The sequence below is a fragment of the Sarcophilus harrisii genome, chromosome 3, assembly GCF_902635505.1.
Source record: "Sarcophilus harrisii chromosome 3, mSarHar1.11, whole genome shotgun sequence".
NCBI lineage: Eukaryota > Metazoa > Chordata > Mammalia > Dasyuromorphia > Dasyuridae > Sarcophilus > Sarcophilus harrisii.
In genome coordinates, this window is record NC_045428.1 from 304,430,730 (window position 1) to 304,452,880 (window position 22,151).

The following is a 22,151-nucleotide window of genomic DNA, read 5'->3' on the forward strand; positions in this document are numbered from 1 at the left end:
TCACTTAACTTGAATAATTCCGAATTGCAATTGTAGCATTTCACAGTTCCACCAACAATAAAATTATTATGTCTATCATCCCACAACTCCTCCACCATTACCTATTGCCATTTTTTGGTCCTCTTAGCTAAATTTTACTTGAGAGATGAAACATAAAGGTTTTTTTCTTTTCTCTTATGACTATTAATTTGATTAGGAATACTATGCAAGGATTCCTTTGAGACTTTTAAAATCCTATCCTTTGACCACTTATCTATTGAGGAATCATGATTAGTCCTTTGTAAAAATTCAATTTCATCTTCAGTTCCAAAAGCACTATTCCCCCTCTCTCCCATATTCAATGAGAAGGCAAAAATATATATATATATATTTTAAATCAAGCAAAAGAAAAAAGAATAACTTGATCACAAGAGCCCCAAGAGTGCCTAGAGAAGTAAACAAGAGACAAAAGATGAAATTAGAAATAAGATTAGGTATACTGTGACATATTTAACATGAAAGGACTGCTTGCCATCTGGGGGAGGGGGTGGAGGGAGGGAGGGGAAAAATGGGAACAGAAGTGAGTGCAAGGGATAATGTTGTAAAAAATTACCCTGGTATGGGTTCTGTCAATAAAAAGTTATTTAAAAAAAAGAAATAAGATTAGGATTTAGTACAAAAAATATTAAAGGAAAAATCATTTAAAATAAACACAAAACCTTTTCCCAATTAGTGAATTCCCTGAAAATAAAAAACAGAATTCTACAAACAAAATTCAGTGTTTGAGACAAGAAATCTAAGAAAAAATTAATCAAAATCAAAAGAAATATAAATAAAATAAAAAATAAAATAAAAGAAAATATAATGTATCTGCTATCAAAATCAGGTGACTTGAAAAAACAGGTTGAAGAGACATAATTGAAGAATCATTGGTCTCCTTGAATATTATAATCAAACTAAAAACTTGCACCCTGTTTCAAAAGATCCGAACTCTAATCTATAGTCCCCCAGATAAGGCTTTCCAAGGTCCCCTTGTCCCTTGTTTCTCTCCTTGCTTTCCAAAGGGGAAAAACACCTCTGGATATCTGCATATCTGCCCCAGGAGGAACAATGCTCAAGAAGATGATCATTACTAAAATGGGATTTTTCAAATCCAAGCAACCAAAACAACCTTTGAAATGACTTTCCATTCATGAGAACCCATGTTGAATATGTTAATAAAGTTATGTGTCATTGTCAAAAGCAGACAAATGAGTAAAAAAATCTTTCAATTAAAAAGTTCATCCTCTAAAAATTACTTTTTGCATCAAGGTGTTTTAATTTAGTAGTTGTCTTCTTTTTATAGAAAATAGTCCTTACCTTTACTTTGAATTTAGATTCAAGTTGTCAGTCACTTTACATTTTTTCTGTCAGTTGAACTTATTATTTTCCTTTCAAATTTGTTCATTGCCCTACTAAAGGCAGTTTGTTACTACAGCACTGGGAACTAATTGATAATAACCCGGAAGACTAAAAACCATTACATTGAATTCCCAATCCCTCTATTTTTGCCCACCTGCATTTTTGATTTCCTTCACAGGCTAATTGTACAATATTTCAGAGTTCGATTCTTTTTGTACAGCAAAATAATGGTTTGGTCATGTGTACTTATTGTATATCTAAATTATATTTTAATATATTTAAAATCTACTGGTCATCCTGCTGTCTGGGGGAGGGGGTGGGGGGAAGAAGGTAAAATTTGGAACAAGAGGTTTGGAAATTGTCAATGCTGTAAAGTTACCCATACATATAACCTGTAAATAAAAGGCTATTAAAATTTCAAAAAAACATAATAACACGGAAATATCTATTTGAAAAATATTTGGTTCTCAAGAACAAACTAAGTGCTTAGTAGGTGATCATTAGCCTAGAGATTGCTAGAATATATAGGTAGACCGCAGAAGGCACTGCAGAGAAATAATACAAGTCATAAAGTCAGGAGATCTGGGTGTGAATCCAAGTCTGGCACTGACTGTGTGGCTTATGCTAAGTTACTTATTCTTTTTGACTTGAGATGGACCCTCATTTGTAGAATGGAGCTCCTAATACTTGTACCATTTACTTTGCCAAATTTTTATGAGGAATATTTTTCAAAATGGGAAAATATTACATAAATGTGAGCATCTACATCTTTTTATTAAAATCTTTTGTTTTTTTACATCACCACAGTTTCTCACTGTTTCCATCTCATACTTTCAGAGATTCAACACACAGTATTTTTCAAATAAAAATAAAAGCCAGAAAAATACTCTGAAAAAAATCTCAATGCTTGTATAATATGCAATATCTAGGGAATGAGAGAGGGAGAGAAGGAAAGGTGGAAAGGAAGGGTAGGTGTAAAGTAAGGGGGGAGGAAGGGAGGGAGGGAGAAAGAGAGAAGGGGGGAAGAGAGGGATGAAGGCAGAGAGTGTAATGTCTGGCTCACTCTCTGGAGGGCCTCAGGATTAACCTTTAGGAGAAGTGAAGGAGGGAGTCAAGCTGTGACATGGCTGGTCAAAGATGGATCCTGGACTCTGGAGCCTGAATTCTTCCCTGCTGAACTTGCTGTGGCAGAGAGACTCATCCCTCCAGTCCTTCCCTAGGATTACCTCACCACCACTCATTCAGAAAGGGCCAATTGTGAGGAGAGCCATCACTATCACCATATCATCTGAGTATATGTTTATAGAACCGTTTTCTCACATTGAGTAGGTACTTAGCCTTAAGTACTCTATGATTCTGGATTCAAGTACAGATTATCAGAGTTCCAGTCCTCTGCACTAGTCCCTCCCCTCTACAAGGGAGGAAGAGAGGGATGGGGGTAGGAAGGGAAGAATGAAAGGAGGGAGAGGGGAATGAAGGAAGAGAAGAAAAAGGAAGTGGAGGAGGAAGGAGGGAAGGAAAGGAGGAAGGGAGGAAGTCACTGAGCATTTAAAGAGCACACCTTTACATTCCTATTCAGAATCATATATTGTATAGACATTCTTAGGGTCCCTTATCAATGCCAGATTTGGATGAGGCTTGGGTGGGGCTTGTTTCTTTATTAGGATTAGAAATCACAGAAGTTTGATTTGAGTATATGAGGCATCACAAGGGAAATGATTTGACATAAAGACTGTTGCAGTAACTCAAATGTTTTATAATTAACGTTTTAGCTTGAAACAGGGCTGACATAGGTTGGAACAGTCAGTTTTCATCTATATGTTTTATAGGTATTATAACATTTAACCCAAGTGATTCCATATTAGATCCTATCATCATAATGATAACATCAAACTACAATAAAGAATACAATATCATAGATATTGACCATAAGAAAGCACTCTTAAGGGGAAATGGTCTAGGAGGAACTGAGTTGATGACTATTCTTGAATGCCATTGTATTTACATGTTAAGAATTTTTCCTTGTTCAAGATTCCTGTAAATGTTACCTCAAATTGCCTTGGAGCAATATTACATCAGGAGACATAAGGGACTATTGAAACACACACACACACACACAGAATGAAAATTTATTTTAAGCATTATTTTTTTTGAGTTTCAGATATTCTCTCTCATCTTTTAACCTCTTACCAATCTATCTAGAAGACAAACAATATGACACCCATTATACAGTACTTGTAAAATCTTGCAAAACATTTTTATAATAATCATTTTGCAAAACAAAGCAAGCAAGAAAATTATACTTTAATTTACACTTGGACTTTTTCATTTCTCTTTCTGATAGTGGATAGAACCTATGGAATGAGTCCTATGGAATTATCTTGGATCATTATGTTGATTAGAATAGTCAAGTCTTTTGCAGTTGATCATCATTACAACATTGATGTTACTGTGCACAACGATCTCCAAGCTCTTCTCACTTCACTTTATATCAGTTCATAAAAGTTTTGTGATATTTTCCTGAAACTACCCCCTCTCATCTTTTCTTATACTACAAAAGTATCTTATAACAATCTTATGTCTCAACTTCAGTTCATGAGCATCCCCTCAATTTCTAAGTCTTTGCCGTCATAAAAATAGCTGCTATAATTATCTTTGTATAAATAGGTCCTTTTCCCTTTTTTAATTTCTTTAGGGTAGGAACCTAGGAGTAGTATTGCTGGATCATAAGGTATATCATTTTATAGCTCTTTGGGTTTAATTCCAGATTGTTCTCCAGAATAGCTAAATCAATTTCCTACTCCACCAACAATTCATTAATGTATCTGTTTCCCTTCGTTCCACATAGGAGACTGTTAATAGAAATCTTTGTTTGAGCCTTGTTCTGATTAATAATACAGACTAAAAGAAATTTAGACAAAAGGAGTTTATTACAGGTAATAAAGGGAGCAGTACAGAATATGGTGGGGAATTCAAACTCTGAGCTGCTTTAATAGGATTAAACAATTTTCATATAAGGAAAACACAATTCTGATGGGTATATTTTTTCTCTCACAATAGTGTTTTTCAATTACAAGAAATTGGAATTTCAACATTCATTATTGTAAGATTTTGTTTTCCAAATATTTTCTGCTTCCCTCTTTTACTTATCTTCTCCCTAGGACAGCAAGCAATCTGATATAGGTTATATGTGCAGCATTATGTTAAATATATTTCCATATTTATCATGTTGTGAAAGAAAAATCAGAACAAAAGGGAAAAATCACAAAGAAAAAAAAGTAAACCAAAAAAAGATGAAAATAGTATGCTTTAATTCTCATATAATGTCCATGGTTCTCTCTCTGGATGCAGATGACATTTTCCATCGCAAGTGTATTGGATTTGTCTTGGATCACTGTATTGCTAAGAAATCTCATAGTTGATCAATACACAATCTTGCTTTTGTACAATGTGCAAAATATGTACAATGTTCTCTTGGTTCTGGTCACTTCACTCAGCATCAATTCATATAATCTTTTCAGGCTCTTTTGAAATCAGCCTGTGCATCATTTCTTACATTCATATAGGTTATTTTTTCTCTTTTGCAGGGCATTTGGGGTTAAGTGACTTAGCAAGGGTCATCCAGCTAGTAAATATTAAGTGTCTGAAGTTGAATATGAACTCTGGTTCTCCTGACTTCAGGGCTGATGCTCTATCTACTGCACTGTCTAGTTGCCCCTATAGGTATACATTTCAATGAGATGTGGTTAGTGCTATCTCATTTCCCACCCCTACCCCCTAAGTATATATAATTGAAGGAGGAGGATAGAGGAGCATGGGTTTTGCCATCTTAAGCAGGGTAGCTGCCATGCTATTGTTCAGTCCAATCTCACTGGACCATACCATATATGAAATTTTCTTGGAAAAGTCACTGGAGTCATTTGTCATTTCCTTCTCCAGCATAATAAGGCAAACAAGCTGGTTTGCCCAGGATCACACAGCTAGTAAATGTCTACAGCTAGATTTGAACTCAGGTCTTCCTCACTCTAGGACGCTATCCACTAAGCTAACCTTCAAAATCTAAAGTTAAAAATGGAATCATATAGACTGATTCAGCACAAAAACTTTCCTTTATATATGCCAGCTCAAACACCTCTCTTAGTTAGGATGACTTGGATATGAATTTATGATAAATTGAGTGGTTCTGGCAGAGTTGAACTTGTTTAATGGTACATAGCTATTGGTGTTTTTTATTCTCCTTTAAAACAAGTTGAGAATATAGTTCCCCCCCTTCTTTTTAGACTTTAGATGTGGAACACAATATATACTATCAGACTCTGTAGATTTATTGGTTACTTCTGCTGGATTGCTTTTTTCTTTCTTTTTTAATTTAAATGGGTTATCGCTGACTGAGGAGTAGAGGGAAGAGGAATATATTCAGAAATCAAGGTATTGTTAAAATAAATGAAGTCAATGAAAATTAAGGATAGATTGATAAGCACAGGCCAGCATAGGACAACAACAATCTGGAAAGAGTTAAATACAAGAAAGCTGCTGAGTGCAGAGAGAGTCTAACAGCATCACTGGCCAGCAAGGAGTATGTCAGTTCTTCATCCTCGCTGATTATACCTGAAGAAATAATCCAATATAGAAGAGAATTGCCAGAGATAAGGTGAGTTGCAGAGTTCTGGGTGTTCTATAAAATTAAAAAAGAGTGGAAAAGCAGAGGTTTTAGCAAAAAGCAAAAAAAGACCCTAATGATCATAAAATGGAGGTTCCAAAGTTAAGAGAAGGGAACAGTTATAGGCAGAATTGAGGGAGATGGAGATAAGACTATCACAAAAGGACAGGAAAGGGGTTTTCATTTTGACAAATGGTGACCACATCCTAGGAATTTGGAGAGGCAGAAGTTTGTTAACCTTGGGGCAGAGTGTAATGCAGGAGAAACTGGGACAGGAGAGACATTAGAGAGTTTTCAATATTTTATTAATTGGAGAGTATAATTGACTGGACATGACTCTCATCTCAAATTATCCAGTCAGATAGAGATAAAGATATACTGGGACCAAGGAATCCACATTGGTCCCAGGGCTGGGGAGACTGTCATCTCAAAGAATCCAGCAATCAATAGGAGACATGACCAGCTTCTTAAATACCCTTTAGAAACAAAGAACCAAGAAGTGCACGGGAAAATTTCTGTCAGGTTGGGGGAGACCATAAATCCTAAAAGCCCAGAAACAGGATGTCTGAATACCCAGAGATAAAGATGTCAGTGAGGTATCTTGGAATATTTTAGAGGGATATTGTAAATTCTTGAGAATAGGAGTTCTGCTCTCTTGTTCATCTTGCTAGCAATTTATAACCTTAGAGTAAACGGTTCCCAATCTTAATGGACCAGAGTAGGTTTTTACGACTAAGGAGATTTGACAGAACAGTTAAGGAAACTGAGACAAAGGAAACTAGTTCAGGGAAACCAAGTCAGAACAGTTAAAGAGAACTATGGAATAACATTCCACACTCTCTCTCATAAATATTCAAACCTTTGAATATTAGCACCTTCCTCTAGATACACAAAATAGCACCCAAGTTAGCACACAAAATAAAACTAGAAAAATGTAAGGACTCATATGGCAAGAGCAAGTCTCACCCTGATAACCCCAGAGATAACAGCTGTACAAAGGCTCCCTTGTTACAAGCATGTCAGGTCCTCTACAGTTCCGGAGCACCATCTCAGCCAGAGAATCCAGTGTGAGATGGAAAGTTAGGTCTGTGGTCATTTGTGCACTTAACTAGCAGCAGGGCTCAAGGCAGTCATCTTGCCCATTCAGAGAGGCAGCCCTCTCTAGTGGGGAAGGGTGAGGCTTGGAGTAGCTTCACCTGTCCCCACCCAGAGGTACAAATAGGGCTGCAGAAAGGATCAGATATCTGAGCAGATTATGCACAGTTAGACCATCAAGGCAGGCAAACTCCAAAGTTTTAGATGACTCATGCCAAACTTCAAGGTCCTTTGAAATGCTGCAGTACAAATTAATGAACTGGGGTTACAGGAATGGAAGAACACAAATTAGAGAGACTGCCAGTCCCAAGTCAGGTGTCTGATTTCTAAAACTTTTCTAAAAAAATAATTCCAAAAACTGAGTCTGCTAGGGTAACAAAATAAGGGATTCTAAAGCTAAAGCATCCAAATTGAATCTGAACTAGTGAGATAGGGGGTGGGGCAGAAGTGCCTAAAGCAAAATGAATAGGACCTAGGGGTTCCCATTCTTTCAGGTATTTTGAAAAAAATATACCAGTTTCCCCAAAGTTCTTTTTTTTTCTTTTTCTTTTTTTTTTTTTTTTAGTTATTCAAAATTGTGATATCAACTTTTTTTTTTTTTTTTTTTAAATAGCCTTTTATTTACAGGATATATGCATGGGTAACTTTACAGCATTAACAATTGCCAAACCTCTTGTTCCAATTTTTCACCTCTTACCCCCCCAACCTCTCCGCTAGATGGCAGGATGACCAGTAGATGTTAAATATATTAAAATATAAATTAGATACACAATAAGTATACATGACCAAAACGTTATTTTGCTGTACAAAAAGAATCAGACTCTGAAATATGGTACAATTAGCTTGTGAAGGAAATCAAAAATGCAGGTGTGCATAAATATAGGGATAGTTTCCAATGTTCTGTCTCTTCCTCCCTTTTTTTTTTCTCACAGAAAGGAATTATCAAATGACCATTCCCCATATAAATCCCAAGAGTAAATCAAAATCCCTATATATAACAGACTAGACAGTAGCATTTCCTAAAAATTCCTCAAACATACCAGCAATAATTACACAGTTTCAACAAATCCCATCCCAAATCTTAAACACACAGTAATAGATGATCTAGGCAAGGTTTAACAGTCAGTCATCAACCATTCCCAAAGTCCCTCATATCAGTCCAAAGTACAGTAGATGCAGTGTCCAGTCCATGGTCTCATTTCAAAAACTGTTGTTCCAGGCTGTGAAGTGATGGGAGGCTCTCATTCCATGTAGAGGGTGGGTGTGCCATGCTGACAATCAAAGCTGATGAAAGCTAATCCAGCTCCCAAAGGCAAGCCAACATGTGCAATTTGACTAAAATCTAGAACATAAACACAAATCTAACAAATAAAGATTAGATCAGTCTCAGATAGACTCTGTTCACCAGACTGCTACAAAATAAGAGGAGGCCAAAATAAATTGTTTCCTATGTGAAGAGATGAGTTTGCTTTACAGGGCAGGCAAGCAGCTTTCAGATCCCTGTTAATTGCCCTCTTATCATGTAGAAACCTTAAAGAAAGAAAACACAAATATCCAGTAACAGACAGATGACCAGGCAAAATACTTAGTTGCCGAAGCACTTAGGATACAATGATTACATATAACTAGACTGAAAATAGCAAGGCATGACATAATTGAATTGAATTAACAGTTTCTGTTGACCCTTTCTCTGATCATGGAGATCAGTTACAGAAGGAAAAATGCAAGAAGATAAGTATAACATAACATATGCAATTAAAACTCAACCTTCAGCACATACAGAATAAAATAGCCTTAACTTAGATTTATTCCAATCAACTGTTCCACTAACTATAAGAGGGTGGAGCTTTAAAACTCCCAAATAGCATTAACTAATTAACCCAAGAAATTTTACCTCCAATAACAAATTCCATTAATCAAATTTCAGATAACTCCTAAACAAGATTTACCCTAACCTTATAGTAATAGCGGAAAGAAATTTTGTCTCAGTAAGTTCACAACTCAGAACAATTATCATATCTAAGTAGATGTTGCATAAGTGAACATTATACATACAAATCATTTTGCTTTTAAAATACCCAATACATAGAAAAATATCCCAAATTGCATATTGCCCATAACAGAAACATTTCCAAAAGGACAAAGAAAAAAACTATTATTTTCAGAGCCCTTTAAATAACCCCAGGATGACCCAATGCAATCAATTTCAACTTATACAGAATACCCAATTCCACATCAAAGAATTCAAGAAGTTTCTTTTAACATAGCAATTAAACTTTTAGAAATATTCCTAGCAAACTATGGATCACATTCATGACCATATTCCTCAACCAAGAAAACCTTTTTATCAAAGAAACAAATATTCAGTCAAATAACCTAAAAGTAACATGCTTACATTAAAGCACAGTTTGCTGCCTTGGCTGTAATCAGATAAGAAAAAATGGCAGAAACTTACTCAGGGGGGTGAGGGGAGGAGAGAATTCCACCTGGCCGCCCTTCCCCTACTCCAGCCCCCTAGGAAAAAGAAAACTTCCCTCAGGTTCCCCACTCAATTTCCTACATGGGGATCCTTTTCAAGATTTAGCCCATCAGTTTTCCATCAGGTTTCTTCCCAAATCTACCCATTTCCAACTTCCTCTTTCTCTCTAGCTACATACTTGAACAACTTCCTTAAAGAATTTATTCAACCTAGTAGCAGAAGGCAGTGGGGGTGGGTGGCTCCCTCCCCCACCTCTTCACCTACTTCCAAAAGTCTTTCTTTCACCTTCCTAAAACCATGCATATCTCTAATTTCTCTTACAAATCAGTCCTTCCTAATCACCTGCATTCCTCTTACCTTTTTCCTTCAAAAAACCCAAATAGGCCAAACCTCCACAAAACCCACACATGTCCAGCAGAGCTGGATTTAAAGTACAACTCATGTTAACAAATAACTCAATATATTTCAGAAGATAACAAGCTGAATCAAACTAATACAGCTGTTTTTAAAATTTTTTTTTTCTCTCTTTTCTCTTTTCTGCCACATTTCTTCTCACAGCAATTAGCATCTTATCTCCAAAGCTTTTTATTGCCCAGGCCAGGCTAATCTTGAATTTTATTACTCTTTACTCTGGAATAGGCTCTGTTTCAAGGAAAAAAAAAAAAACTTTCCTGTCCCTTTAAAATATCTAAATTCCATTTACTTACAAAATTAGTACATCAGGTTAAAAGTTTTAAAATCACAAGCAAATTTTCAAACAACTCAATTCCCAAATTCCTTAACCATTGTTCTTAAAACTTAACAAAGCTCTTAAATCAGCAAACAGACTACATCTGTTTCCAGGACCTCTGTCCCCAGAGAGAAGTTTGTTTCACTTTGAATTCCCTTTTTCCCTTCCAGAATCCAAAGGGGCTTCTCTTGACATTAGGTTACTGCTTAACAGAAAGAGGAGAGGCAGTGGCTAGAAGCTGCACAACTACCGGTGCATGGTGAGCAGCCAGACCCGGAGGGTTATCTTCTGCCCACACCTGAGGAAAATCTGTTTTCAGCTGAGAGAGAAAAGAGCAAGGAGGGAGCAGGAGAAGACGACGCAGGGGAAGCTACTAGGATATGTTCAAATTGGAGAGGTAGGGTAATAAGAAGATGCTTCAGACCTGGAGGATTTAAAGTTAGAGGAACCTGATCCTCAGAAAAGGAAATAGTTGCCTAAAGCTTTCGAAATAAGTCCCTACCCAGAAGGGGATAAGGACAATCTGGCATGACCAGAAAAGAATGAGTGACTGTGCCATGCCCTAGGTGGAGTGTGCGTTCAGTAGTGCAGGGATAAGAAACAATTTTACCAGTAGCACCTTGTATAGAGGTAGATTTTAGAGATAATGGGCCCAAAGGTTGATCTGGATGGCCAGGTTCACCAGTAACTACCCCGTGCACCGCCAGTGCTACTACCCTGTCATATGTGCCTTCTGGAGGCCATCCTACCCCAAGGGCAGGCCGCTCCTTCTGGCAAAACAGTTTTAGTTTATTCTTTCTTCATGGTATTCCATAATCATGATACTTAAATATCTCAGCAAAATGACTAAGAAGACATTCAAGGAGAGTTAGTGTTTTTGAAGCAGAGTTTCCCATGGCTGAGTTAACAGATAGTTTTATGCCACCAGGGGAGAACTCCTACTATCTTTAAACACTGCCCTTTTTTTTTTTTTTTTTTTTTTTTCTCTCTCCCTTTTCTCCCTTTTTGTCACAGGCTGCTGAAGTCAGCCAGAGACAAAGAGAGGGAAAGAGAGAGAGAAAGATTTTTTTCAAGCTTCTTGATGTTTTCTAAGCCTGCAACACAGGCTGAATTCTTATGTCTTACAAGCTTGCTAACTATTAACATAGACACACAAAATGCAAAACAAACAGACACACACAGACACACGTGGAGCTCCATTTTACTAAGCACAGTTGCAACTTTGTTCTTAAAAATTTTCCAACTAACAACATAACAGACAGACAAATCACACAGAACATATAACACACAGTTAACACAAACCCAGAGGATATTTTCCAGCGTCCCGGAAGAATATATGGCTCAGAATTTGTAAACCCGTTGGCATTTATTCTGAGACCAGGTTGCTAGCAACAGCCCAGACAGAACTAGATGGTACCCAAAGGTACCCAGAGAGACTTACTCTCCCAAATGTCGAATCGATTCCGTTGTCCACCGTAGGCGGGACTGAGGCTGAAGAACCTCTTCCTTTTTCCCGGAGGCTCTGGAGGTCTCCAGAATGCTGATCTTTTCCTAAGGAATAGACCCAGATCCTGAGCCTCCTCAGGCCTAGGTGGAGACCGAGAGGGTTAATCTCTAATCCATAACTCAGTTTCCCTTATCTAGCTGGGACCTCCAAATTGGAATGCTGGAGAAACTGAGGCAGGAGAGAGATTAGAGAGTTTTCAATATTTTGTTAATTGGAGAGTATAATTGACTGTAGAGGACTCTCGTCTCAAATTATCCAGTCAGATAGAGATAAAGATATAATGGGACCAAGGAATCCATGTTGGTCCCAGGCCTGGGGAGACTGTCATCTCAAAGAATCCAGCAATCAATAGGAGACAACCAGCTTCTTAAATACTCTTTAGAAACAAAGAACCAAGAAGCGCGTGGGAAAACTTCTGTCAGGTTAGGGGAGACCATATATCCTAAAAGCCCAGAGATAGGATGTCTGAATACCCAGAGATAAAGATGTCAGTGAGGTATCTTGGAATATTTTAGAGGGATATTGTAAATTCTTGAGAACATGAGTTCTGCTCTCTTGTTTATCTTGTTAGCAATTTATTACCTTAGAGTAAACGGTTCCCAATCTTAATGGACCAGAGTGGGTTATTACAACTAAGGGGATTTGACAGAACAGTTAAGGAAACTGAGACAAACGAAACTAGTTCAGGGAAACCAAGTCAGAACAGTTAAAGAGAACTATGGCCTAACAAGAGGAAACGCCAGTCAATCAGAACTGACTTTAAACAACAACAGGGAACTGAATGGTCAATGAGATTCTGGTTGGTGTGGTAAAAAAAGATCCCCCTAAACACTGGCTTGATTCTCTTTTGCCTTCTGCATCACAGTCTTAAGAGTAACTGGGGATGGAAATACAGTAAATGAAGCCAATCCTTATTTGAAAAACAAAATACCAGTCTGATCATTCATTACACAACTTTTATTTTATTATATATATTATAGCATCTGACATACGACATTAAATCATATCTCCCCTAATAACAATGATAGAACCAGAGCCAAATGAGTTATTTAGAAAAGTACCAATTAAAGATCTTTAACCTTCAGCCCTGGAGCAATAAGTTGTTGCATTATCACCAATAATCTCTTTGTAACTGATGAAGGAACCTCTCTGTATCATAGATTCTTTTTCATTCTCCAATGAATGCCATAGGGTCCAGAATCTAAGGTCCAAATGAATATTTCTGTTCAGTTTTTGTAACAAATAGAAAAGTTGGACTCATTTGGAGATGTGAGCATTTTAACTGTTACTCTACAACAACACTTTTGAGGGAGCACCTAGAAATGGCAAAGTGAGCAGAAAACTTTGTGGAAGTAAAAATTAGAAACTATTTGGATATGAAGGTGGTCTCATTAAGGTTAGCCAAACAGAGCAATTGCCAGAAGGTAAGCTAAGAATGCAGGGAACCAGGACAGCACAAAAGCCAAAACCAGTAGCCTATTAATCTGGAAATTCTGATTCTCAGATTAAGGAGTCTGCCCATAATCAGATAATCAACAAGTATTTAGTAAGTCTCTGCTATATGCTAGGCACTATGCTAAATGCCGAGGATACAAAAAAAGACAAAAGATAATATCTTCTTTAAAATAACTCACATATGCAATCAATATGCAAGCAACTATGTACAAACAGGGTTTGGTTCTGGGTGCCTCCAGGCACAATTCTGGGTTCGGGATTTTTTTTTTTTTATTACATTTGGGCATTCTCTGTAAAGGCAGATAATGCACCAAACTTGAGCTTAGAAGCCTATTTTAAAAGGCTCAGTTTGAATTTATGAGAGGGAAGAGAATCAAGGTGAAAACTTCCCTCTTGGGCATTTCTGAAAGTCCAGGAGCTTGCTCTTCCCTTGTATATATTAAATCTTTTTGTGATTAGTGTTCTGTGTTGTGTCATTTGTCTCTGTTTTGTTGATTGAAGAACTCTGTTAAAGTTTTAAGAACAACAATTAAGAAATTTGCTAATTGGTCATTTCAGTGTTGAAATGTGTTTAGTATTAAAAGAATTGGTCGTGCTTTTTAAATTCTTAACCTGTATGCGCTAATTCAAAAGTAAAAGATTAGCTACTTTTAAAAGTCTAGCAGAAAAGTTTTCCCTCAAAAGCTGCCTGCTAGTTAGAGTAAAAGAAGGGAGCAATAAAAACCTTACCTGATTGAAATTCAAGCTCTTCCTGGGGAGATAAGAACTCTGCAGAAGAAAGAAGTTGATGTTAATTGTTTTCAGAAGTCAGGAGAAAAGAAGAAAAGCCTCTGGGAACCAGTTTACAATGTGTGTGTGTGTGTGTGTGTGTGTGTGTGTGTTGTATGTTTCTATATATATGTAAATATATATGAGTGTATGTATGTATATTAACCAACAGATAATTCAATTTGTCTGTAACATTTGATTTGGAATTAAGTTTCATTAGGAAACTTACTTAAGTGAGAGAAGAAAAAACATATCTTTTTGAGCATTTTAAAGTGGTATTATGATTCTGAAATTTTGGGAAATAATTTTATTGTTGCATTATGCATGCTAGATTTGTTCTGAGTATAAGAACTTAAGAAGTTGTTTGAATATTTAAACATTTAGTACTGAAGAGGAAAAAAGCAATATTTGATTTGATTCATTTTAATAATAGCTTATTAAAACAAAGTTGCTGATAGTTGCCTGCAAAGGTCACATACCCCTAATTAGATAAAAATTTTACATTCAAATTTTTTTGGGTCATTTGCAAATATTATAAGTCATGCTTTACATTTTGTCAGCTCTGCTTGTACATGTTTAGGTTTTATGTGGTTATTTATTCACTATATTGTGAATCTGAAAAGTTTTTGAAGGAAAAGAAAGAAAGAAAAGGAGAACAGAAAGTGATTGGGAAGAAATGAGATAATAAAAATTGATTTGTAGGAGAAATTGAAGAGTTGAAAGATTTCAGGAAGGAGAGAGAGACAAGAAGCAAAAAATCAGGTGGAAAGAGGGAAAGAAAGATTTTTGATGGAAGGAACATTTGTTTGGAGAAAGAAAGCATCCTGGCTGGCTAAATCCTGAGAAGGATTTGGCACCCTAAAAGTTAATTATGGAGAAAAGTTGAGTGGGGGTAGGGAAGCATGGTGGAGTTGGAAGAAATGCCATGTGGAGTGGGGGGAAGGGTGGCTTTGGAAAGGAGCTTGTCAGGTGATAATTTATTTCCCCTTCTCCCATTAAGTGTGTTGCAGCTAACTTTTGAAGAAACAAACTACAGCTCCTTGGCCTTCTGCTCCAGAAAGCAATTTGTGATTTAAAGAGACAGCCTACTTTTACATGGTGTTAATTGACTGAATGTTTGTTTCTTTAGATACATAATGGTCTCCTTGTTTAAGGAATAGGGTCATAAATGTGATCTATAACTTGGTAGGGTTATTTCTAAAAGTTTAATGGATACTTTTTAAAGAATTGTTCAGATTGTTTTATATGAAATTAGGATATTTGGTATGATTTTTAGTCGATTGAATCGAATCATCTTGAGGTTATACCCATTATTTAAAGGGACTCTGAGAATAATCGTTTTTTCCTTTGTTCTTCTGAAAATGTTTCTGATATGGACAATATGTAGTTTGGGATTTTTATATGCATTGGGTATTTTAGAGCAAAATGATTTGTGTAATGTTCACTTATAAAACTATCTACTTAGCTATGAAAGATAAGCTGTGAACATTCTGGCACAAATCTCTTACTGATATTAATATAAGGTTATGGTCAATATCTGCTTAGGATTTATCTGAAGTTTTGGTTAATAGGATTTGTTATTGGAAGTAAAATTTCTTGGGCTTGGAGCTAATATTATTTGGGAGTTTTAAAGCTCCACCTTCTGAAAGCTATTGGGACAATAACCTGGAGTAAAAGTGAGTTAAGGCTATTTTATCCTGTCCTCTATGTGCTGAAGAATCAATTTTGACTAATTATATTATATTATAGTCATTTTCCTTACTGTATTCCAGTCTGGTTATATGTAATCATTAGATCCTAAATACTTAGGGAAAAGAGTATTTAGCCTGTTCATTTATGTTACTGGATATTTATGTCTGTGGATATAAAGGTTTTTAAAGATTCCTAAATAATGAGAGGACAATTTAGCTACAATGGTCTGTGAGACCCAACTGCTCTTTGGTTTATTGGAACTAAAGCAGTTTGCCTGCCCTGTGGGGCAGACTTGTTTCTCCACATGGGAAGGTGATGGCCAGTCTATACTGGCCTCTGCACATTTTGTAGCAGCCCTTGTGGTCCAGCCATTCTATCTCAGATTGTTCTAACCTTTATTTGTTAGATTTGTTTTTGTTCTAGATTTTGGTCAAATGACAGGTGTATTGACCTGCTTCTGGGACCTGGATCAGCCCACTGAAGCTTTGATCATTTTCAGCACAGCACACCACACCCATCCCCTCCCTGGATCAGGATTAAGTCTGTGCTCATTCTCAGCAGAAAGCAGCTTTGAAAGAGACTATAACCCCTGCCCATGATGGACTTTGATATGGGGAGCTGGAAAGGGTTGATGAATGATTGTTCAACACTGGCTGGGTCACCTATTACTGTGTGTTTAAGGTTTAGGATGAAAATTGGTAAAATTTGGTAACTGTTGCTGTTAAGGATGTTCCCATTGGAAAGGGCCCTGTATGTGCCAAGATGTTTGTGGCAGCCCTGTTTGTAGTGACTAGAAGCTGGAAACTGAGTGGATGCCCATCAATTGGAGAATGGTTGCGTAAATTGTGGTGTATGAATTTTATGAAATATTATTTTTCTGTAAGAAATGACCAGCAGGATGAATACAGAGAGGCTTGGAGAGAATTACATGAACTGATGCTGAGTGAAATGAGCAGAACCAAGAGATCATTACATACATCAACAACGATACTATATGAAGACGTATTCTGATGGAAGTGGATTTCTTTGACAAAGATTCCTAAGTCAGTTTCAATTGATCAATGAAGGACAGAAGTAGCTACACCAAAAGAAAAAACACTGGGAAATGAATGTAAACTGTTTGCATTTTTGTTTTTCTTCCCGGGTTATTTATACCTTCTAAATCCAATTCTCCTTGAGCAACAAGAAAACTGTTTGGAACTGCACACATACATTGTATCTAGGATATACTACAACATATTCAACACATATATAGGACTGCTTGCCATCTAGGGGAGGGGGTGGAGGGTGGGAGGGAAAAATCTGAACAGAAGTGAGTGTAAGGGATAATATTGTAAAAAATTTGCCCTGGCATGGATTCTGTCAATAAAAAGTTATTATAATAAAATAAAAATTAAATTAAATTTAAAAAATAAAAGGATGTTCCCATTCTGAACATGTAATTGTTTCAGGGATCTTTAGAAAATCCCTATTGTACTACTCTGTTATGTATAGGAACTTAAATTCACTCTCAGGACTCATATATGGGATGGTTACTTGAGAATTTATTTTGTCCTCCTTGGATGACTCCTTCAGTAAAAACTAAAGGGAGGATTAAAGAGATAAGCCATGAGAAAAACTGGTGGATTTTTCTCAAACTATCTGAAAGAATGGAAACCCCTCATTTCCTGTTCAGTTTGCCTCAGGCACTTGTGCTGCCCTTCCCCCATCCCAACAGTTCCATTTGAATTGAAAGCCTTTCCTGCAGGCCTTCCCCCCCCCCCCCCTTTCCTGCCCCGTTACTCTCTGTTTGGTTTTTTATTTTAAACCCCTACTAGACTGTGATTTCTGGTTAAGCTTTAACTTTGAATGGCCTTATTCTGTTGGAATTGTCCCAGCAGACTCAGTTTGTGGAACATAATTGAAGAATCATTGATGTCCTTGAATACCATAATCGAACTAAAAACTTGGACCCTGTTTCAAAAGATCCTAACTCTCCTCAAACTTGCTAGAATCCCAGGAAAAATATAGTTTTAGACATGCCATTATTTAACAGCAACAAAATATAAATTGAAGGAATATTCATAGGTAAAGAAAATGATGCTTTTTTGGCACAGCAGTTTGGGGTATTTAGAGAAGCCTGGAAAAGTCTTTTAAACCGGGGGGAGGGGCTGGGGAAGGAGGGGAAAAATTGGAATAAGAGGTTTGGCAATTGTCTATGCTATAAAGTTACCCATACATATAACCTGTAAATAAAAGGCTATTTAAATTTAAAAAAAAATTTTTTTTTCTTAAAGTATACTTATATCCCCCTACATTAGTACTCCATGATTTATTTAGAGATTCTACAATCTATGGGCTTCCATTTTATTTGTTATCAGAAAAAGTACCACTACAAATATTTTGTTCTTTATGAGGACTTTATTTCTATATTTTCTTCACTTTTAAGGCCTGTAATGGAGTCTCTGGTTCAAAGGATATTGAAATTTTAGTCACTTAACTTGGATAATTCCGAATTGCAATTGTAGCATTTCACAGTTCCACCAACAATAAAATTAGAGTGTCTATCATCCCACAACTCCTCCACCATTGCCTATTACCATTTTTTGGGTCCTCTTAGGTAAATTTTACTTGAGAGATGAAACATAAAGGATTTTTTCTTTTCTCTTATGACTATTAATTTGATTAGGAATACTATGCAAAGATTCCTTTGAGACTTTTAAAATCCTATCCTTTGACCACTTATCTATTGAGGAATCATGATTAGTCCTTTGTAAAAATTCAATTTCATCTTCAGTTCCATTCCCCCTCTCTCCCATATTCAAAAAGAAGGCAAATATATATATATTTGAAATCAAGCAAAAGAAAAAAGAATAACTTGATCACAAGAGCCCCAAGAGTGCCTAGAGAAGTAAACAAGAGACAAAAGATGAAATTAGAAATAAGATTAGGTATACTGTGACATATTTAACATGAAAGGACTGCTTGCCATCTGGGGGAAGGGGTGGAGGGAGGGAGGGGAAAAATCAGAACAGAAGTGAGTGCAAGGGATAATGTTGTAAAAAATTACCCTGGTATGGGTTCTGTCAATAAAAAGTTATTTAAAAAAAAGAAATAAGATTAGGATTTAGTACAAAAAATATTAAAGGAAAAATCATTTAAAATAAAAACTGAAAACCTTTACCCAATTAGTGAATTCCCTGAAAAAACAAACAGAATTCTACAAACAAAATTCAGTGTTTGAGACAAGAAATCTAAGATTAAATTAATCAAAAGAAATATAAATAAAATAAAAAATAAAAGAAAAGAAAATATAATGTATCTGCTATCCAAATCAGGTGACTTGAAAAAACAGGTTGAGGAGACATAATTGAAGAATCATTGGTCTCCTTGAATACCATAATCAAACTAAAAACTTGGACCCTGTTTCAATAGAACCGAACTCTCCTCAAACTTGCTGGAAAAATATAGTTTTAGACATGCCATTATTTAACAACAACAAAATATAAACTGAAGGAATATTCCTAGGTAAAGAAAATGATTGCTTTTTGGCAGATGGCAGCTTGGGGTATTTAGAGAAGCCTGGAAAAGTCTTAACAGGGTATGACATGAAACCAACAAGAACCATTACCTATTTTGAGTTACTAACAAACCTCAGCAGGAAGAGGTAGAGAAAGAAATGCCATTCAAAAAACCTACAAAATATATAAAATATCTGGGAGTTCAACATTTGTGTCACAGAGATACCATATGAATAAAACCACAAAATGCTTTTTTTTAAAAAAAGATAGAATCCTCTATTGCTCCAACATGGGCAGTACCCCAGTCACTCAGGAAGTGATCTTCCTATTGATTGATCCGAAGCTTTAACATTATCTTATTGAAACAAGTTTGATCCTCCTTCAGCAGCCTGGGGCTGTCTCCTCTCTGGGGTTCAATAGCACTTTCAGACTTAGGAGAGACATCCACTGAGGTGAACTATGCTAAACTGGAATGGGGGAGGGGACAGGTTGCAAGAAACAAGATCCCATCAATGCCTGGGCAATGCAGGACCACACAAGGTCCCAGGGAAAGGGCAATGACCAGTCAGCCCAGGCCCAGGCAGGGAACATTGGAGCCTAAGGCAAGAAAGGAGGGCATCCCCAGGGTCTGGCAGGAAGCTCAATAATAGCACAATTAACAATATCTGATTGGTGTCTGAAACCCTTTGCACACAATGCTTTGGTTCAAGTGTCAAACTGGAGAAAACAGCTCTGTGCTGGATTACACAGGTGTTAGCACCATGGTCAGGACCCAGCCCCATGAATAGAATGAAATCCCGAGGTGAAAACTCACCAAGGTGAAAACTCAGTGAGGGGAGAACTCTTGCAGGGAGAAAGCAGAGTCTTTATCAGGCCATGAGTTGACACCTTGGTGATAGGGGAGGGGAGGGGCTAAATGGAAGTCCTATAAAAGAGCCCAATATATGGACTCCTGTCATTTTCTTGGCTGTCAGGGCTCAGGGAAAGAACTAGTGACATTTCTTGGGTTGACTATCTCTGAAAAAAGGACTAGAAGGCCCAGGATACCAAAAACTGCTTTGAAAGCCTCACAGTGGATGCCTCCTGTCCCCTGTGCTTGGGCTATTTCACGGACCCAGTGATTCTCCAGTGTGGCCACAGTTTGTGCAAAGAGTGTCTTCCCAGCTCCTGGAGGGAAATCTGCCCTCCCACAACCTGCCCAGTGTGCAGGACAGCCACTGCCTTGGAAGACATGGTACCCGACAGGAGGCTGTGGGATCTGGCTCACATTAGCAAGATGCAGAGCCTCGGGGATCTGCCCACCTGTGACAAACATGGCCTGGAACCCACCTTGTTCTGTGAGGAGGATCACATCCCCTTGTGTGGACCCTGCTTTTTAACCACAGATCACCAGAACCACAGAGTCGTTCTTCTGGACAAGGCTGTCAGTCAGTGCATGGAGAAGCTCGAGGCTACATGCGAGACTTTAAGGACCAAGAAGAAAAGATTTCAGATGGACCTGGAATTTGAGAAAATCAGAGAGGCACAGTGGGAAAAGGATGGCCGCCTTCTCAAAGCCTTGGTCCTGTCTGAATATGAGAAAATGCACCAGTTGTTGGGGGAGGAAGAGGAGATTCAATTGCAAACATTAGACCAGGAAGCAAGAGACAATTGGAAGCAGCAGAAAAGCTCATTTGGAAAGAAGCTTTATCGGCTACTGAAGTCAAAGAAGCAGCCTGGGCAGAGGCTCCAGGCTCAGAAGCAGGCTGTCAACTCTGAGTGGGAGAAAAGGCTCCAGTTCTTGTCAGAGGAAAAGAAGCTACACCTGCAGAGGCTGGACCGAGAAGTCACAGACAACCTGGCAAAGTTTGAGGAGAGCAAGACAAAAATGAACCAAGAGATCCACAAGCTGGAAATGGCGATATCAGAACTAGAGGACAATTATGTCCAGCTTCCTGTTGAAATGCTCCAGGAGGCAAAAGGCACATTAGGAAGGAGTGAGGAGCTGCTTCTTCAGAACCCAGTGGTGGCTTCCCCGACATGGACCATGCTGCCCATCTCCGGGATGAGAGAAATGCTGCTGACCTTCCACAGGCATCTGGGTCTGGACCCTCAGACAGCCAATCCCCATCTGGCCCTCTCTGAAGATCTGCAGAGTGTGGAATACCGTTCTGTCCCAGGGGATGTACCTGACAACCCAGAGAGATTCGATCCTGCTCTCTGGGTCTTGGCTCAGCAGAAGTTCACTTCAGGCAGACACTACTGGGAAGTGAGGGTGGGGGAGCAAAGGGAGTGGGAAGTGGGCGTCTGTAAGGAATCCATCAGAAGGAAGGGCGACGGTGGCCACAAGGTTCTGGGAGACAGACTGACCCTGGCGGCCTTCACCTTTGACAGGGACTTTCACTTGTGGCATTCAAATCAAATCGTTCCTTCCTGCAAACCAGTCCGGAAGCTGGGCATTTTCCTTGATTACGAAAGAGGGCACATAGCATTTTACAATGCTGCAGATGCAACTCTAATCTATAGTCCCCCAGATAAGGCTTTCCAAGGTCCCCTTGTCCCTTGTTTCTCTCCTTGCTTTCCAAAGGGGAAAAACACCTCTGGATATCTGCATATCTGCCCCAGGGGGAACAATGCTCAAGAAGATGATCTTTACTAAAATGGGATTTTTCAAATACAAGCAACCAAAACAGCCTCTACAACCACTTTCCATTCATGAGAACCCATGGTGACTATGTGTCCTTACCTTTACTTTGAATTTAAATTCAAGTTAATTGTCAGTCGCTTTATTTTTCTGTCACTGGAACTTATTATTTTCCTTCCAAATATGTTTATTGCCCAACTAGAGGCAGTTTGTTACTACAGCACTGGGAACTAATTGATAATAACACAGAAATATCTACTTG

General features: G+C 37.7%; 1 protein-coding gene across 1 annotated transcript; it reads left to right on the plus strand.

The window, feature by feature from the left end:
• The first annotated feature begins 20,497 nt into the window (after positions 1–20,497).
• LOC116422564 (probable E3 ubiquitin-protein ligase TRIML1) lies at positions 20,498–21,904 on the plus strand. The gene has a single exon (XM_031961287.1). It carries the CDS (start codon positions 20,498–20,500, stop codon positions 21,902–21,904), a length of 1,407 nt encoding a protein of 468 aa, XP_031817147.1.
• The last annotated feature ends 247 nt before the right edge of the window (positions 21,905–22,151 follow it).